The following is a 20,290-nucleotide window of genomic DNA, read 5'->3' as shown; positions in this document are numbered from 1 at the left end:
CATGCCTATGGGAAGGGGTGTGTCAGCAGACACACCCCCTCCCATCGACATGGATGGAGGGGGAGTGGACATGACATCACAATCACGGGCTCGGGGCGTTCTGAACAAAATTATCAGAATGCTGTAGAACCCGGAGTACCCCCTTAACTCATCAGACCTCCACATTAAGGCTGGGGGTGGTCCGATGACTCCCTCACAATAGAGAAAGTTGTGTAGTTCTTTCCAGTCTGATCACAGTGCTCTCTGCCGACACCTCTGTCCATGTCAGGAACTGTCCAGAGCAGGACAAATCCCTATAGCAAACCATTCCTGCTCTGGACAGTTCCTGACATGGACAGAGGTGTCGGCAGAGATCAGACTGGAAAGATCAGCACTGTGATCAGACTGGAAAGAACTACACAACAACTTCCTCTGGAGCATACAGCAGCTGATAAGTTCAGCGGAAAAAAAACATTTCAGAAAGTTATACAGATTTGTAAATTACTACTATATAAAAATCTTAACTTATCAGCTGCTGTATGCTCCAGAGGAAGTTGTGTAGTTTTTTTTCTAGTCTGACCACAGTGCTCTCTGCTGACACCTCTGGCCATGTCAGGAACTGTCCAGAGCAGAAGAGGTTTGCTATTGGGATTTGTCCTACTCTGGACAGAGGTGTCAGCAGAGAGCACTGTGATCAGACTGGAAAGAACTACACAACTTCCTCTGGAGCATACAGCAGCTAAGTTAAGATTTTTATATAGTAGTAATTTACAAATCTGTATAACTTTCTGAATGTTTTTTTCCTCTAAAGTAACAATTTAAAGTTTTTTATTTTTATGAAAGACACTCATTCCTTGTCTGTAGGATAGGTGATGAGTGTCATACTGATAGGATCCCCAATCAATCAGGAGAATGGGGCTCCCATGTCCCTTATAGTCGAATGGAGCGGCGGTTGACTATGTGCTCAGCCGCCTTATTCTACTCTATGGGCAGGACAGTGATAACCAGCACAAGTGCCTGTTTTGCATGACGCTGTGATACGACTTTTACAGAGGCGCATGTGATCTATACTGTTTAATACGGCATGGAGCCAGCAGAAGAACAAAAATGGTGGCATGTATCATCAGACTCACTCTGCACCCATAAGCATAACCCCTAAGGCTGGGACCACAAAGATTTTGGGCATAAGAGGGCTTGCATTTTTGCAGTGGATAGTGAGTTATGCAGGTCGGGCACTGCAGCATCATTTGCGCAACCCTACACCGTCAATGAGAACACGCACAAATGTGTCAGATTGGCAGCTTTGAGATACTGTGTGGTTTTCTAATTTTGAATAAAATGTATAATCCGCCATGCACACGTTTAACATTTTGCACAACAGTACAAAGGATAGATCAGCAGAAACAGGATTAGGCTGGGTCCACACTACGTTTTGTCCCATACGGGAGCGCATACGGCAGGAGGGAGTTAAAAGCTTGCGCTCCCGTATGTCACCGTATGCGCTCCCGTATGTCATTCATTTCAATGAGCCGACCGGAGTGAAACGTTCGGTCCGGTCGGCTCATTTTTGCGCCGTATGCGCTTTTACAACCGGACCTAAAACCGTGGTTGACCACGGTTTTAGGTCCGGTTGTAAAAGTGCATACGGCGCAAAAATGAGCCGACCGGACCGAACGTTTCACTCCGGTCGGCTCATTGAAATGAATGACATACGGGAGCGCATACGGTGACATACGGGAGCGCAAGCTTTTAGCTCCCTCCTGCCGTATGCGCTCCCGTATGGGACAAAACGTAGTGTGGACCCAGCCTAAGGCTGGGTTCACATCACATTTTCCCCATACTGTTTTCAGTCCGTTTTTCTAAAGAAAACCATATGGCAAAAAAAAAAACGGATGGAAAAGTATCGGAAAAAGTAAACCATATGTGTTTTTATTAAACTATACTTTTGTTTTTTTTTAAGTGCATACAGTTCCATCTGTTTTAATCTTTTTTTAAAAACCCATAAGTTTTTGAAAATGTTGTCCATTTTTAATGGGAGGGGTGTTGGGTGGGGACTTTAGGATGCAAATGCGCATGTGCAAAGTAAAAACCGTATACTGTTTCCTGTATGGAACCGTATACATGTGCGTTTCCCATTGACGTCCATGTTAAAAAAAAACGTATGCGGTTGCAGTACGGTTTTTAAACCGGAGACAAAATCATGGTAAACCATGGTTTTGACTCCGGTTTAAAAACCGTACTGCAACCGCATAAGTTTTTTTTTTTTTTTTTTTAACATGGACGTCAATGGGAAACGCACATGTATACGGTTCCATACGGGAAAAACATATACGTTTTTACTTTGCACATGCGCATTTGAATCCTATCGTCCCCACTCAAGCCCCTCCCATTAAAAATGGACAACATTTTAAAAAACTTATGTTTTTTTTTCTATAAAAACTGACGGAACTGTATGCACTTTTAAAAACAGTATACTGTTTAAAAACGCATACGGTTTACTTTTTTCCATACTGTTCCATCCGGTTTTTTTTTGCCATACGGTCTTCTTTAGAAAAACGGATTGAAAACAGTATGGCAAAAACGTGATGTGAACCCAGCCTTATCTAATTGTGAGCTGCACATTCCCAATTTTACCAATTTTCAAAAACGTATGTTTTTTTTTTTTTTTTAGTAATAAAAACGGACGGAACTGTATGCACTTTTAAAAAAAACAGTACACAGTTTAAAAACGCATCCGGTTTACTTTTTCCGATACTGTTCCATAAGTTTTTTTTTCCCCATACGATTGGGGATGGAAAATTTCTGAGAAAATGTATATGGCAACAAATTGGGGCAGTTTTTCAACCAGGGTACCTCCCGATGTTGCAAAACTACAACTCCCAGCATGCCTGGACAGCCTTTGGCTGTCCAGGCATGCTGGGAGTTGTAGTTTTGCAACACCTGGAGGCACCCTGGTTAGGAAACCTCTAAACAATTCTCCCAGTTTTATTTCTTCTTCCCTTCAAGAAACAATGGCACAGATTTACCTTTTGAACATGCACTAGAAGTCTGGCAAAATTTGAGCCAAAAATGGCTTCTGCGCTGTGGCACCAAATTTGCTGCTTTAGGCCACTTAAAAAAGGGGTAACTCCGGTGCTAAATCTCTTATCCCCTATCAAAAGGATAGGGGATAAGATGTTAGATCGGAGGGGGATCCTGCCACTGGGGACCCCAGCGGCACCACCGTTTTTCAGCTGCACAGAGCGAGGCTCGCTTTGTGGCTGACGGTGTTGGTTCAGGGGGCGGAGCCGTGATGTTACGCTACTCCGTTCCCTGCACCGTCCGTCATCAGCCACAAAGCAATCCTCACTCTGTGCAGCTGAAAAACAGGGGGGGCTGCAGGAGATTGCGGGGGTCCCCAGCAGCAGGATCCCCCCGATCTACCATCTTATGACCTATCCTTTTGATAGGGGTTTAAGATATTTAGCGCCAGAGTACCCCTTTAAAAGGTTTACTCCGCTACTCAGCATCCAGAACATTGAGTTCCGAGCGCTGTATGCAGGCTTCTGTGTTCCCCTCAATGCAAGTCTATGGGAGGGGGCGTGATGCTCCCTTCCCATAGACTTTCATAGAGGGGGCGGGCGTGAACACAGAAGCCCAAATACAGCGCCTGGAAGTCAATATTCCGGACGCTGGGTAGCGGAGTAACCCTTTAACCTTCACATCTAAGGAGACGTAGTTTTCACAAAAGGGGCTGGACTTAAAACGCAACACCAGAAACCAAAACTGCGCCATAATTCTGGCAAAGATTAAGATAGTTGATTGATCTAAACTGATAAATCTGGTGCATATTCAGAGGGTATTTTTTTTTTTTTTAAAGGAGTACTCCGGCATCAAGTAAACTTAAATAAATGCTTCTGCAGCAATTTCATTTCTTACCTAGCTTCCACAGTTCTGAAGTCACCAAAAAGCTATGTTGTATATAATCCTTTCACTAATTCCTGGTTGAGCAGCTGCTCAGTACTACAGTTCCCAGAATGCATTGCTTTCTCCTCCTCTCTTCAGTCCTCCCACAGCACTCATGCCAGTTACAAGGCCAGAGCTGCTGCAAAACATCTCATTTTACAGCACCTGTATTCATTCCCTGTCTGTTCCTCCACCTGCGGCATTGTTCAGCAGAAGGCAGCATGCTGTGAGCACATCTCATTTTTCCCTAAATGACCCAGAGCTAGATATATGTGTATAAGACAGTCATATTGTGATGTAGCTGGAGGGGCTTGGTGTAGATCAGTGTTCCCCAACCAGGGTGCCTCCAGCTTTTGCAAAACTACAACTCCCAGCATGCCCAGACAGCCGTTGGCTGTCTGGGCATGCTGGGAGTTGTAGTTTTGCAACAGCTAGAGAGCAACAGGTTAGGGAAACGTGTTTCGGCTGTCTGGGTATGCTGGGAGTTGTGGTTTTGCAACAGCTGGAGGCACCCTGGTTCGGAAACACTCATGGCATCGCTCAAGGTGCAGGACTTGTGATTGGATCTAGCCTCCAAATTAAACACCCGACTGCAGAGGAATGAGTTGTCTCCAGAAAGAAGGAATAGTCAGGGAGCTGCTGAGACAACACCCCACTGAGAAGAATACACAACTGCCTATTAGGGATAACCACATCAGGTAACTTCCCACAATCTCCTTGTTTGCTTACACCAGTGTTTCCCAACCAGGATGCCTCGAGCTGTTGCAAAACCAACACATACCATGCTCACTGGGTTTTGTAGTTTTGCAACAGCTGGAGGCACAGTTTGGGAAACATTGGCATTCTCAGACTAAAAATAAAAAGCAATATGTAGTTGAACTGAACATGGTGACGGTTCCAGTGGATGCCCTATGATAGTCAACCAAAAGCAACACAGACGGCACATGGTAAATGTTTAATTTCACATAATGCATCAGGTTAGAACAAGCCACTGGTAAAATTCTTTTAGGTGGATATCCAGTGGAAAATGTTAATTTACTATTGTCCCTAGGCTGCCTACAAAAATTACACTTGTTCCACTGGACAGACCCTTTAAAGGAGTAGTCCAGTGGTGAACAACTTATCCCCTATACTAAGGATAGGGGATAAGTTTGAGATCGCAGGGGGTCCGACCGCTGGGGGCCCCCTGCGATCTCCTGTACGGAGCCCCAACAGCCCGCGGGAAGGGGGCGTGTCGACCGCCGCACGAAGCGGCAGCCAACACGCCCCCTCAATACAACTCTATGGCAGAGCCGAAGCACTGCCTTCGGCAATCTCCGGCTCTGCCATAGAGATGTATTGAGGGGGCGTGTCGGCCGCCGCTTCGTGCAGAGGTTGACACCTGCCATCTGGCCGGAGAGCCGGGGCCCCGTACAGAGAGATCGCAGGGAGCCCCAGTGGTCGGACCCCCCGCGATCTCAAACTTATCCCCTATCTTTAGGATAGGGGATATGTTTTTCACCACTGGACTACCCCTTTAAGAATAAAGGCCATGCTCAGTTTATTCATCTATCTTTTGTACAAAAAAAAATAAAATATATAAAACACTGGAGTTTTACTCTGCCGACATACGAAAGAATTCTGGCCAGTGTCTGTGCTAAGACCGCGCTGAATGCATTGTTGTCCCCATAGACAGCAATGCACTTAATGGATGTGATTAGAGCAGTCATCAATGTATAGTCCACACAGTCCAAACACTGACCACCCTAGGGATCCCCAGCCTTATATTACATTTGCGCCACTGTTATTCCTGTGGTCCAAGTGCATCACTCCGACCGAGCCCACTTAGCTAAGTCTTTCCCTTATTACATACAGCAAACATTATGAACGAGATCGGTCATGCACAATGACCATATGCAGTCCAGTACCATAATATACTTTGATTATGGTACCTACATTATTTCTGGAAGGAATCCAAGTTGGTTCTGTTTTGGTGAGTGTTTTAGATTTTATTTCACATCTGTTTTACCCACTTAGGACATCCCTCTATTACAGGAGTGAATGACTTCTACCCCAATAAGGAGACCTGACAACTGCCACCATATAACAACCACCTACGAGTGGCAATAAAGGGAAGTCCGCTTAGAAATCAGGTCCTAGTAATCAGAGTACCGTATTTTTCGCCCTATAGGTGCAAAATCTAAAAAAATAATTTTGAACCCAATAGTGGTCTTCAACTTGCAGATCTCCAGATGTTGCAAAACTACAACTCCCAGTATGCCCGGAAAGCCGTTGGCTGTCCGGGCATGCTGGGAGTTGAAGTTTTGCAACATCTGGAGGTCCGCAGATTGAAGACCACTGCATAGGAGGTAATACTCACGTGTCCCCGCCGCTCCGGACCCGTCACCACTGCCCTGGATGTCGCTCCATCGCTGTCACCGTGTCCCAGCCGTTCCGGAACGTCTCTGCTGCCGGCCGGGTATCTTCGCTCTCCGTCGCCGCCATCACGTCGTTACGCACGCCGACGCATGTACGCAACGACGAGGAAGGGGAGCGCCGGCCATACAGGGGAACCCTGAATGGAGAAGACACCGAGGAGGCAGGTAAGGTCCCTCCCGGTGTCCTGTAAGCACTAACCCGGCTGTTCAGTCGGACTGTTCGGAACCACCGTGATTTCACCGTGGCGGTCCTGAACAGCCTGACTGAACAGCCGGGTTAGTGTCACTTTCCCTTCAGACGCGGCGGTCCGCTTTGATCGCCGCGTCTGAAGGGTTAATACAGGGCATCACCGCGATCGGTGATGTCCTGTATTAGCCGCGGGTCCCGGCCGTTGATGGCCGCAGGGACCTCCGCGATAGGGGTGTATTCGCCGTATAAGACGCACCGACTTTTCACCCCAGTTTTGGGGAAGAAAAAGTGTGTTTTATACGGCGAAAAATACGGTATATGATCGTGATTGAGCCTCATCCTAGTGCCCAGACAGGAGACCTTCAAGGTGGTATAAAACGTGACAGTCCACATATAGATCACACCAATTACTTTATTTGTAGTGTTGATTGACAGGCATAAATCTGACAGCAATATGTAGATTTATAACAGACTAGGAATCAGATTAAGTGCCTACACACACCTTTGCCAAGCAAATTACAAAAATGTTTTACCACAAAAACTCCATCCTAGACAGAGTCTAGAGGTGCTGACTGTACGCTGATGACAACCAGCGCCATGTGCCTCTGGCTTTGCTTGGCTGGTTAGTTTGGAGGTTACTACAAAATGCCCTGTATCAAAAAACATTAAATATCAGTCTGGAGGAGGGGGAGGAAAAAAATTTAACACAAAAGTGACAACAAACGAGGGTGAGAGAACAGGCAGGGAAGAAGGCGGCATCCAAGTGAAAACCAGTAGTCCCTTTGTGTACACATTTAGTTTTATTGTAACAAAGCAACTTGTACACTTTAACGTTTAAAACTGAGCATTTGTCTTGTTCCAGAGAAGAGAAGAAAAAAAAAAAAAGTTTGTTAATGTCCGTTTCTAATATTCTCCTGCAGGGTCCTTTAAAGGGAGGCCCTGAAGGGTGTCAGAGCCGAGAGCCATCAGATTTATTTTTGCTCGTTTTAAAAGTGTCTTAAACTGCATGGATGTCTTCAAAAACATCACAAACATGCCAAAGAGAAAAAGCCATGTTTCCAAAATGCCCAACCTAGCCCTCCCACCCATCCCTGCTGTCTCTGAAAACCCCCCACTGTCTAACCCTCCCCCAGTTTTGCTTTTTTTTTTTTTTACTTTTTCATTATTTTTTAAACAAGAAAAAAAAAAAATAATAGACTGATACATGTTGGTAAATGCTATCTGTCCATAATCACATGGAAACAGTGTAACCTCTGAGCCTGATATACACAGGAGGAGGGAGGAAAAAAAAAAAAAAACAAACGAAAAAGCTAGACCGCTGCTATGCACTGCTATCACAAGGTCCTGTACGCCCCTCGGCCTCCACCAGCAGTGGCAGCAGAGGGGCATTTGGGCCCCATACACCATATGATGGTACAATGTACATATCGTTTATTGGCTTGAGAAGAATGACTTGGGAACAGAAACAGGTTTAGAGATTTTCACTATTTTTACTCAGTTCTCACCTCTCCCCAAAAATAAAGTTATGAACCATGGTATAAAGAGAGGGGGAAGAAGGACCAAGAACAAGGCGACCGAGCACACACAAAAATAAAATTAAGAGAAAGGGGAGTATGATAAACAAAAAAGGGGCAAAGGGAAAAATGAAAACAAAAAAATAACAGCATCTTGCTCCCAGGGACTGTATAAAAAAAAAAAATAATGGAAAGGGTGGAATCGAAACATTGCAATCTTAATCGTCTTCACCTTCATCTTCCTGTAAAGATATAAAAAAAAAAAGTGTAAATATATGAAGATATCAGACCACTCACTAGTGTTGATTTATTCCAATTTCTACATTTCAAGTGGTATTCTAAAAGAAATGTATCCAGCCAACACACATGACTGCTGACTGGCTGCTGTTACCACTTCTCACTGGAAATTATAGTCCTGTCATAACCTGGTCTTGCGGCCCAATACACATTATAATGTATATATATATATCTGGGCTGATAAACTGCAGAATTCTACACATGTAGTCAGTTCACAAGTGTCTTTCTACTTTGCAAATATGGGCAAAATATAAGCACTTTGAAGATAGTCAATAGTGACTGACAAGGGCCACTGCTGTTCTTCTGCAACTTTGAAAGTGACTTAATAGGAGCCTAGATCTAATAAGTCAAATTTTAAAGCTTTCCACTATTTAGAATCCCATTAAAACACAAACATTTAATAAGATTCCCTTATTCCAGACTGTCTCCCTTAGTTGGCATACACTCTGCAGATCTAAACTGTTTTATCTGGATCTACAATTCTTGTCCCACAGTAGCTCCAATAGCAATCCTGAGCTTACACTAAAGTGAACTGCTGCGTATATGGAAGTTATTGGGCTGTGCTGGAACTCATTTGCATGCATAATAAGTGACAAGATTTTACGTACATACCTCTGCCTCTTCTCCCTCTTCGTCTTCATCATCATCCTCTTCTCCTTCAACCTCATCTTCATCCCCTTCCTCATCAATGTCTTCTAAACCTTCTTCCTCTTCATCATCATCGTCTTCTTCCTCGCCTTCACCTTCTTCATCCTCCATATCTGGAACCTTTAAAATGCAATATAAACCGATCAGTACGTCTATCAAGTCTCAACCCACTCTGAAAGTTTCCATTACATATGTACAGTTACTCACAAGGTAGTACTGTAATGGATTTGGCCAGATGTCATCCTTTATGACCTCTCCTAACTCATCTGCCCCGGCATCCGAATGATCTGTGAACCAGGTAAAGAAGCTTTCTGGTTCTTCGTGTTGCCTCTTTCTGCTGGCTTTGTTCTGTGTTTGGCTGGAACGTTTTGTCAGATCCTAACAAAAACATAAGCAAACATTAGGACAAAGATTTAAGTAAAAACAGCAATAGTCATCAGAAAGAATAGTCTGATAAACCTGTGATCTCTACATTCAAATATATCTAAATATAAAAAAGTTCAATATCAAAGTAGGTTAAAAAGTTATCCGCTAAACATGGCTGCTTACTTCCAGAATCAATCATTTCTTTGAGTGCATCTTAAGAATGTAGCTGAAAAACTAAACCGCCTATGGACAAGAGCGGCACCATCTTTGGAAGAATGACTATTAAAATTCACTTTAAGGGTTGGATGACATGTGTTTCATTTTGCTGCATATTTTCTGCAGCTGATTTTGCTATCCATTAACTTCAATGGGTAGGTAATAAGCAGCAGCAAATATGCAGAAAAATACGGCATGTGTGACCCTAATCTAAATACCCAAAATTGTATGTAGGTCACATTTGCTAGCTAACTGCTACTAAAGCATTCACCTATATTTAAGGTAATACAGAAGCAGCATCCACAAGTGTTTAAAGGGGACTCCACCCCTAGACATCTTATCCTCTATCAAAAGGATAGGGGATAAGATGCCAGATCCCCGGGATCTCCGCTGCAGCACCCTGCTATCATTACTGCACAGAGAATTCACTCTGTGCGTAATGACGAGCAATACAGGGGCCGGAGCATTGTGACGTTACGGCACACCCCCTCAATACAAGTCTACGGGAGGGGGAGTGGCGGACGTCACGCCCCCTGCCATAGACATGCATGAAGAGGGCGGAATGTGATGTCATGAGGGGCGGAGCCATGAAGTCACACTGATCCGTCCCCTGTATCACCCGTGATTATGCACAGAGCGAACTTGCTTTGTGCAGTAATGATAGCGCGGTGCCAAAGCGGCGATCCCTGGGGTCCCCAGCAGCAGGACCCCGGCAATCTGACATCTTATCCCCTATCCTTTGGATAGGGTATAATATGTCTAGGGGCAGAGTACCCCTTTAAAGCAATATCAAAGCAAACTTTACAGCACTTAAAAATACGCAACAAACAACACAGGACGCATAAGACTGAATATTAATATTCACATGTTAATATTTCTGGAGTGTTGCTAACATGGGTAATAGATTTTTTTGGATTTCAACATTACAGTAAATAACTGGTAATGGGGAGCAATGGCCTATGTATAAATAGGAACCAATCTTTACCACCACTAAATACCCTTAACAAAAACAGATTGATATTTTATTACAGTCAATACAATGAGTTATGTGCACACATACACACACACACACACACACACACACACCTTTCCAGCTTTCCATTTAATCTCTGTCGACTTTGAGGATGGGTCTCCACTTTCATTTAAGTGAAACTCTTTAGAGAGGACTTTGTTTTCGAAGTAAGGATTTTCGTCAAAATTCTAAAAAACAGAAACAAAAGATACAGTTATAAATAGGCAATGACCAACCCAGCCCCTACACTTTCATTTGAAATAAATGTCCACATACAAAATCTATTCTGTATCCTGATTTTATGTCTTCAAATTCTGTCACTTCCACCCTGGTCAGATAGTGAAGGGCTTCTTCATCTTCTTCACCCAAGAGCGCAGAGACTGCAAATGAACATAACATACACATAAGTAATGCAACAGACAAGCAACCTATTTCAAATGAAAACTTTGTCTCCTAGGCAAACTAACATTGGAGCAGATGCCCATAACAAGCAGCTTACAGCTCAAACTTTGCAGAAGGGCTTTGACAATAAAAGCAAAATCCAGGATTGTTTATGATCAAAAGCAATCTATATTTCACATCAGTATTAGTAAATCACCTTATTGCCTTGAAGGCTATGGACATATTTGAAAGGCATTTTATTTTGTGCAAAACACATTTCTCTGCTTTCTACAGTCTATGATTCTCCCCTGCAAACCACCTTGTGTGTGGTATATCCTTTATATACAATGCTGTGGGTGAGCTGGTCTTCAGGGATTCTATCCCTTCCGTCCACAATCTGAACTGTGGTGTAACCCCTTCCCTTGCTTCTATTGTTAGAAGAGCAGAAAGCCCATCTGATGGATTTTTCACATTTCTCAGTATTTAGAAGAAAAAAAAAGCCCCCTTTCTGTGGGGAATCATCAACGTTTGCAGGTAATGATAACACATTTCCCATAAGTAACGCAACCACGCTCTACAATGTAATGAATGTTTTATAGATTCTTACCTTGTGGGTGGTTGACAAATGTCGTGACCCAAAAATTTGGGATTTTGGCGATCAATTCTGACCTCTTCTGAAAGAATGGCTGGCGGAGTTTGTTGTATTTTTGTTCTACTTTCAAAATTTCCTCGCTGGCTTGTTCATTCAGTCTACAAAAATGAAGAACATTGGAATAAATACTAAAGCTTTAGAAACCGATAAGGAATGTACAAGACCACTGCATGGAGAATTCTCATAAGTAAAAGTTTACAAGAGTACACAACCAATAAGACTCAATGGTTCAGAACCATAGAAGAGACTTTACTGGTTGACTTGTTTCAAGTAGCATTATACTCACATTTATCCCAACAAGGATGCATTCTTCTCTCTATTATACCCGCAAATCCCAGCCTGACCATAGGTCTGATGACCCAAACTGAAAGTTCGGGTCATTGAACCTGCAGCCAGGCTAGGATCTGTGGCCATAAAATGGATGTACAAATATGTCCAATATTAGGAGTGTAAACCCAACCTAAGGCAGATGAAGGAGCATTACATACCTGTCTATTTCATTTTGTACTTCGTCAATATGCTCAATTGCTTCCTGTTGCTCTTTTTCTGGAAGAAAAAAAAAATGCAGTGTTATTTTTGCAACCCCATGAAGCCATATGTTTTAAGAGTCTGGAGGGGCATAAACATTCCCTATAGGCAAAGTACCAAACTCTGATGTCTATGATACCAGCAATATAGTTACATTCCTTTTAACAGAAGTCCCCAATTTTAAGAACCCATACCCCCTGCCAGAGGTCAATCTGGATGTTTCAGGTTTTCTGCCCAAATAAAGACCTTCTTTAGCAGACCAGTTCCTACTTTTGCAGGAGATTACCTCAGAATGTTGGTATTTTCCCCTACTCTGGCTTGCAATTTTAAGAAAAAAGGGTTGGCACACATGTAAGTGAAAAGTATGCCAATGCTAGAGTGAAATGGCTCTGCTACAACTAAGGCTAAGGGGCCCAAGACCACCATAAATAGGAGTGGCACAGACAACTCTTACCAGTCCTGACTATCACTGTTGCAAACACTGGAGTTGGACACATTCTATAGCTGCTTTAGAGACAACTATTACTCCTACCAGGTCCTACAACCAATGAATCTATGGTCAGGGTTACATGACATTTAGTGGCAATTAAAGATACAAAACTAACAATGCACCGAACACAAGGCACTGCTAACCCCCATTTAGTGTGCCTACAGCTGTTGTAAGACTAATGCCTTCAGCTGTCTACCATGCTGGGATTTCTAAAGGAAATCTGCAGCCATAAGAACTTATCCCATATCTGCAGGATAGGGAATAAGTGTCTGAATGCTGGGACCCCCCACGACCTCCTGCATGGGGCCGCGGCTCCTCTGTGCAGGTGGTGTGCCGGCTGCAGCATGCCGCTGCGATTGACACACCTCCATGTAGTTCTATGGGATAGGCAGGGAGGCAGTGTTTGTGCCTCCCCGCCTTTCCCATAGAGCTGTATGGGGAAGGGGCGTACCGTCGCCCTCACTAAGGTCGACGCTATGCGCATTAGCCGCTCGCACAGAGCGGCAATGCCGATGCCCGTTTGGGAGATGTTGGACCCCCCGCGATCAATCACTTATCCCCTATACTGTGGATAGGGGATAAGTTGTTAGGGCTGCAGTTCTCCTTTAAAGGAGATGTCCAGGGCAGACTTTCTATTCCGTCCTGCCCGGGCTGCAAAAAAAAGACAAAAACTACATCTGCATGGACACTACGCTCCATGAAAATTCCTTTTAGGGAATATACCCTAAAAGTGAACAGGCAAACCCCATGTGCAGCACTGCAGCTTTCTCCAACCTTCGGTCATTGTGGTTCACCCTATCCCATTGGAGTCAATGGGAAACTGCTCTCAGTGACTGAGGTTTTTGATGCAGAAGCCAGTGTTTCCCCAACCAGGGTGCCTCCAGCTGTGGCAAAGCTACAACTCCCGTTGGCTGCCCAGGCATGCTGGAGATTGTAGTTTTGCCACAGCTGGAGGTACCCTGGTTGGCGGAAACACAGCAGTAAGGTCTCTGTTAGTGTGAACGTGGCCTTAGGGTGAATCCCCATGTTATAAGGCAGTGGTCTCCAAACTGGACTGCCAGATTATGCAAAGCTACAAATCCCAGCAAGCACAGACGGCTAACGGAAGAGAAGAATCCTACTATATAACAAGTGTCATCTTAGTAAAACTATCATATTTTTAGGACTGTTCCAAAAGAATGAACTGAGGGAGGTGGGGCGCCATGGGTTCTCAGTTGACTACTACTAGTTGACCGTACAAAAAAAAGCTAATTAGGGGCAATAAGGGGATGTTCTTCCAAAGTGTGAAGCAAAAACAATTAGGAGGAAGTGGCTTCCTCCTTGCAGGATCTGCAGTGCACACATGGGATGAGAGCAAAGAAAACTACAAATTCCAGCATGCTGGGAGTTGTAGTTTTGCAACAGTTCGGAGATCCACAGATTGGAGAAGACCACTGTTATAAGGGGGGGGTTCTATTTAAGTAGTGTCCTCTTAGTAACAATGTTGATTGATATTCATAATCATTCATTGGAATGTTTAAAAAAATAATGGGGGATGTGCGGCCTTTAAACGTGTGTTCTCTTAGCATTAAAGTAGATTAACATCAGTATCGGACTATACCAAAAGACAAATAGGAGGAAAAGGCTTCCCCCATGCAGGATCTGCAGTGCACACATAGGATGAGAGCAAAGAAAACTACAAATTCCAGCATGCCATGTCCAAGCATGCTGGGAGTTGTAGCTTTGCAACAGCTAGGGGGTCCAGTTTGGAGCAGACCACTGTTATAAGGGGGGGAGGTTCTAATTGATGTGTCCTCTTAATGTTGATTGACAATCATTGGACTGTTTCAACAACAAAAAATATGGAGGATGCGGGGGCTTTAAAGCGTTAAAGTAGATCAACAGTATCGGACGATACCAAAACAACAATTAGGAGGAAGTGAAGTCCCCCGTGCAGGATCGGCAGTGCACACCGGTCACACGTGGGATCACAGCGATGGCGGCGCCACTGGGGGGACAAGAAACGCATCACATGGGAGGGGGGAGCGGAAGCGGCCTGTTCACTACAGCGGGAAGGACAAAACCCGGAGGCCGCCGGGACCCACGTGGGGACCGCGAGGCCAGAGGGATGGAGTAGAGGACTGCGCGGGGCCGTGTATCTCCGACCGGGGCCCCCTCCTCCGCCTACCGCGGCCTGCGCCATGCGGATCAGGACGGAAGCATCATGGCGGAGGACAATGAAGCCGCGGGCTCCTTCCTGCGCAACGCGGGCCACACCACACAGCACAGGCCGGGCCCCGAGCCACCCCGCCCGGCATACCCCGGAGCACGCACACACATACACCCCGGGCCGGAGCACGCCATACCGCGATCCCTAGGGCCTACCACTGTAGAGCCCCGGCGAGCCCGCCTTCCGCCGTGGAAAATGGCCGCCCTCCCCCCCACTCAGCACTCACACACAGCGCTCACCTGAGGTCTCGTCCGCTCCATCGTGGTTGGAGTTCACCTCCTTTTTACTAAGTTTGGCCGCCGGCGCCGACATGTTGTGAAGAGATAAGAGGCGAGGAGAGCGGAGAAGGGTGAGGAGGGAGGGGGTGCAGGCTCCGGCCTGGCTGGCTGTGGGGAGGAGGAGAGAGGAAGCTCCTCAGCTAAGGCGGCGCAGGGACCGCTCCTGGGAAGGGAGGGTGGGGGGACGGCGGGATTCCCCTCTCCTTCTTTCGGCTGCTGTGCGAGAGAAAAAGCGACGACCTAGAGCGGGAGAGAGGGGAGCGCGATGGCCGCTGCTGTGTGAGGTAAATCTCGCTCCCGACCAATGTGTGTGAGAGAGAAAGGAGGGGGGAGGGACGCACTGCGCTCGGCACCAACACTCGCTCCCGCTCTAGACGGTACCACCTCCCATCAAAGGGGTGGTAACCAGTGCGAGGGGCGGGCATTACAACGACTCTGTACACGGCGGCTCCGCCCACTTCCCCCCTCGCTATCCTATGAGGGTGGGGCGCCCCGGCGTCGTGGGGGTGTCTCGGAGACGACAAGGACGCTGCGGCGATCCTATTGGCTGAGAGCGGCTAGGAGAGGCCGCGTCATCGCATCACGTGGCGCGGTGGGCGGGGGCTAAAGGCTTGTGGATGCGCTTTCAGTTCCCGCCGCTCGCCGTGGAGAGGGGGAGGTTGGTGGGTGTGTGTGTGGGGAGGCCCCACCCCTCCCGCACCCGTGGCCTGCAACCCCTTCACTGCCGTCTGCTTCACTAAAACCGTTGTCGTTATACGGATAAGGGGGAATGGGTGGTGTGTTGTCGGTCGCCATGGAAACCTCAATGCAGTCCTTCCGTGACTGTAGGTTATGGCGTTTACCTGTCGGTCACGTTGTTGCTTCATAACAAGAGGAGCACATGTCCTGACAGCCACCAAAGGGTGAACACATGGCTGGAGAGAGGATCCGGTCAGTCACCAGTCCGAACGGTCACACAGGACACATTCTCAGCACGATTTCTGTATCCGTTCTATAGAAAAATGGCTCAAAATCAAATAGAATTGTGTGCGAAAGAATAAAGTCACGTGTGTTTAAAATTCGTATGTGCAGCTTGGTTCACAACGCGTTTCTGTCGGGTGCAGTCAGTTTAATTTAATGCTGGTCTATGGTATAAGCCGGAAAAAAACGGATATGGAACGATTTTGTATTATGTAAATTAATAGGAAACCGATTATGCTGTATGGCATCTGTTGTTTGCGTCCGTTAACGTATACGTTAGTGATGAGCGGCATTGGCCATATTCGAATTTGCGATACTTCGCAAATATATAGATGAATATTCGTCCTATATTCGTGAATTTTGCGTATTCGAGGAAGAAAACAGTGAGGGGGGGGGGGGGCGCAACTTTACTATTGGTTGCTAGGGATGTTGTTGATAACCTGACAAGTGTATTTGTATCATTCTAATTGTCCGACAAGTGAAAAGAAGGAATATGGGAATTTTCACATATGTAAAAAGTGAATATTCGTAATTTCGAATACATAGCAAATATACTCGCGAATTTGCGATGTTCGTAATAAAAATTCGAAATGCGAAGTCTCCAACCTGCGGACCTCCAGATGTTGCAAAACTACAATTTTTTGTGGTCTATTATGTGGTCATAGAAGTCTATGGGGGGTATTTATTAGGGATCGACCGATTATCGGTTTGGCCGATATTATCAGCCGACTATCACGATTTTGGGCATTATTGGTATCGGCAATTACCTTGCCGATAATGCCCCGCACCGCGAGGGGCCCCCCACCCCCGACCGTCCGCACCACGACCGCCCCCGACCCGCCGCACTGCGTTGCACCCCCCACCGCACCGTCCCGGCCCCATTGCCTCCCCCATCCCCGGTTTTATTATTACCTGTTCCCGGGCCCGGGGACCACGCTACTTCTGGCTCCTGCTGCGTCCTGCGTTACGTTGTGCGCAATGACTAGTGACGTACGTGACGTCACCGTCAGTGCGCACAGTGACAGCTCAGGAGGACACCACCGCAGCCAGATGTAGAGTGGACCCCGGTAATTATAAAACCGGGGATGGGGGAGGCAATGGGGCCGGGGTGGCGCGGCGGTAGGGGGAGCGGTGGCGGTGATAGGTCTCAGGACCCCCGGACAGGCAGGGGGAGAGTAGCGGGTGGCGGCGGTCTATGGCACCGCAAAAGCCACTGCAGTGCATTGATTTAAAGCGCCCGCTTTAAATCAATGATCTGCAGCGGTGTCGCGGGGGGATAAATAGCCGATAACTTATACCGGAATATCGGTATAAATTATCGGCTATCGGCCCTAACCTCTACCGATTATCCGTATCGGCCCTAAAAAAACGATATCGGTCGATCCCTAATATTTATCAATTTTGCCTGTTGACCGTTTCTTTTTACCCTTTTTTTTTTTCGCTTTGGTTTTCGTGGACATGCACCAAATTTATCATTTGGCGCACGTTGTTAGTAATTTTGGCTGAAATGTTGAAATCAGCCGTTCACAGCGCCTTTTACACAGCACTTACCGCCGCAGAGGACGCGTATTTTACCCCTTGTGCAGCCATTTCAAAGTTCCCCCCTGCAGTATATCAGCAAGCGACATGAGTTATTTTCTTTTGTGGGGTTTATAGCCGCCATGTGAAATGGATTTTATTTTCAACTTGAGTAGTTTTTATTTTTATTTTTTTTACTTTAGTGCAGTGGTCTTCAACCTGCAGACCTCCAGATGTTGCAAAACTACAATTCCCAGCATGCCCGGACAGCCAACGGCTGTCCGGGCATGCTGGGAGTTGTAGTTTTGCAACATCTGGAGGTCCGCAGGTTGGAGACCACTGCTTTAGTGCTTTACCTTTCCTGAACCTGTGCGGCCATGTCCAATTCTGGCTCAACGGAGGGTGAAGGTTCCTCAGAGACAACTATGTCGCAGGATAGTATTGCGCAGCCCCGGAGGCGTCGCTGCTTTCAGAAAAAAACGTTTTTTTCATGTATTTTGACGCCTTTACATTTTCTGACATTGCTAAGTGTGTTTTCCACGTGCAAAATTTATTGCCAGGGATTTGCGCCCCAAATAAAAAAAACGGGATTTGCGCCAAAATTGCGCCAAAGATCGATTGGCGCAAATGATGAATTACTGACTAAAGTTAAAATCACACACCGGACCGTGTGATTTTGAGAAAGTTGTAAAAATGACAGTGGAGAAGATGCGCCAAACTTTGGCGCAAAAAGACACTGCGCCAAAGTATTTCCCCAAAGTTACGTTAAAATAAAAACCCCACATAAATCCTTTGATAAATAAAAGTTTCCTGAAAAAAAACTCTGCACCCTCAACATGCTGCTGTTTTGGAAAACTAGTCCTGAACATAATAACTCCACAATAGGGTAAACCAAAATGCCAAAAGAGGTGAAGTAAGTGGTTGGCATAAACCTATGATAGAAATAGATAACAGGGAGAAGCTACTGCCTTATTATTTTTTTATTCTTACTTTGTATTCATACTTTTCATTCTCAAAATTTGGTGTCTGTCTTGATAAAAAAAAAAAAAAAAAAAAAAATCAATAAAAAAATATATAGATAAGAATAGAAAAAGACCGCAGCACAAACTTCCGTACAAACTGGTGACTTGTTCCATCCTCAGGCAGAAACACTGCACTTTATCTGTCTTGCTGAGGCTAGGTTTCCACTTGTTTTTTTTTCTGGCAGTTTTTGGAATATTGCAACTGCAGTTTTTGAGCCAAAGTCAGAAGTGGATCCATAAGGGAGAAGTAGAAGTCCTTCCTTTTTATGTCCTATTCCTTTTGAATACATTTCTGGCTTTGGCTCAAAAACTGCAGTTGCAATATTCCAAAAACTGCCAGAAAAAAAAACAAGTGGAAACCTAGCCTAAGGATAGCATAAATCAGCAGTTTTGTACTGAGGATTGTGTGCTGCGCTATTTTCCTATTGTTGTTGAAGTTGGCGTCCCTAACCAAGTCTCCTATGACTGCGCACACCTATTTCTATTCTTTCTATGGACTCGTGGATGTGCTGCTTTTCTGAAGATTCAATCAGCACAACCTCAGGGATGGTGGTGGTGGTGGTGGGTGCCCGCAGGATAATAGCCCAGATCACGAGCTGTAGTAATACACAAACATAGATAGATATGTGATAGATAGATAGATATGAGATTGAGATAGATATGAGATAAATAGATATGAGATAGATAGATATGAGATAGATAGAAAGGTAAATAGATATGAGATAGATAGGTATGAGATAGATGATAGATAGATATGAGATAGATAGATAGATAGATAGATAGATAGATATGAGATAGATAGATAGATATGAGATAGCAAAATAGATATGAGATAGATAGATAAATAGATATGAGATAGATAAATAGATATGAGTTACATATTAGATAGATAGATAGATATGAGATAGATAGGTAAATAGATATGAGATAGATAGATAGATATGAGATAGATAGGTATGAGATAGGTAGATATGAGATAGATAGATAGATATGAGATAGATAGATAGATATGAGATAGATAGATATCAGATAGATAGATAGATAGATATGAGATAGATAGATAGATGAGATAGATAGATAGATATGAGATAGATAGATAGATAGATATGAGATAGATAGGTTTGAGATAGGTAGATAGATATGAGATAGATAAATAGATATGAGATAGATAGATAGATAGATAGATATGAGATAGATAGAAAGATATGAGATAGATAGATATGAGTTAGATATATAGATAGATATGAGATAGATACTCCAAAGAAGTCGCAGCACACCCAGGTAGCATATAGTGCAAAATAAGTGAGCTTTATTGGCCCATGTTATACGACGTTTCGATGGTATCTCACCATCTTTATCAAGCCTGATAAAGATGGTGAGATACCATCGAAACGTCGTATAACATGGGCCAATAAAGCTCACTTATTTTGCACTATATGCTACCTGGGTGTGCTGCGACTTCTTTGGAGTATATACCAATGGACATAGTCTGGGACTGGGACCACAGTCATCGCCTGCACCCCTATCTACTCCAGCTCCATTGTTGAGGTTGTGCTGCCTGCTTTATGCTTGTAGATAGATAGATATGAGATAGATATGAGATAGATACATATGAGATAGATAGATATGAGATAGATATGAGATAGATAGATAGATATGAGATAGATA

The 20,290-nt window shown here is 44.9% G+C and overlaps 1 protein-coding gene across 2 annotated transcripts; it reads right to left on the bottom strand.

The window, feature by feature from the left end:
* Positions 1-6,927: 6,927 nt before the first annotated feature.
* On the bottom strand, positions 6,928-15,521 carry SET (SET nuclear proto-oncogene). Of its 2 annotated transcripts, none has more exons than XM_056539778.1 (8): positions 15,084-15,521; positions 12,106-12,163; positions 11,573-11,715; positions 10,861-10,964; positions 10,659-10,772; positions 9,198-9,368; positions 8,951-9,110; positions 6,928-8,287 (listed from the first exon to the last, which is right to left on the bottom strand). In XM_056539778.1, coding segments are annotated over exons 1-8 (825 nt in total). In that variant the 5' UTR covers positions 15,157-15,521; the 3' UTR covers positions 6,928-8,285. The 2 variants fall into 2 exon arrangements, with proteins under 2 accessions (XP_056395753.1, XP_056395751.1); XM_056539776.1 differs by having other exon boundaries at positions 8,955-9,110; positions 15,084-15,518.
* Between the last annotated feature and the right edge of the window lie 4,769 nt (positions 15,522-20,290).

The sequence above is a fragment of the Hyla sarda genome, chromosome 9 (assembly GCF_029499605.1).
Source record: "Hyla sarda isolate aHylSar1 chromosome 9, aHylSar1.hap1, whole genome shotgun sequence".
Classification (NCBI taxonomy): Eukaryota; Metazoa; Chordata; class Amphibia; order Anura; family Hylidae; genus Hyla; species Hyla sarda.
This window is presented reverse-complemented; position numbering and strand designations above follow the sequence as displayed.

Excerpts from the sequence above, each read along its gene's own strand:
- SET (XM_056539776.1), bottom strand. The coding sequence starts at position 15,156 with ATGTCGGCGCCGGCGGCCAAACTTAGTAAAAAGGAGGTGAACTCCAAC. Across the intron at positions 9,369-10,658 it reads TTAAATGGAAAGCTGGAAAG|GATCTGACAAAACGTTCCAG; the intron begins GTGTGTGTGTGT and ends TGTTTTTGTTAG. Across the intron at positions 9,111-9,197 it reads ATCCATTACAGTACTACCTT|GTTCCAGATATGGAGGATGA; the intron begins GTGAGTAACTGT and ends TGCATTTTAAAG.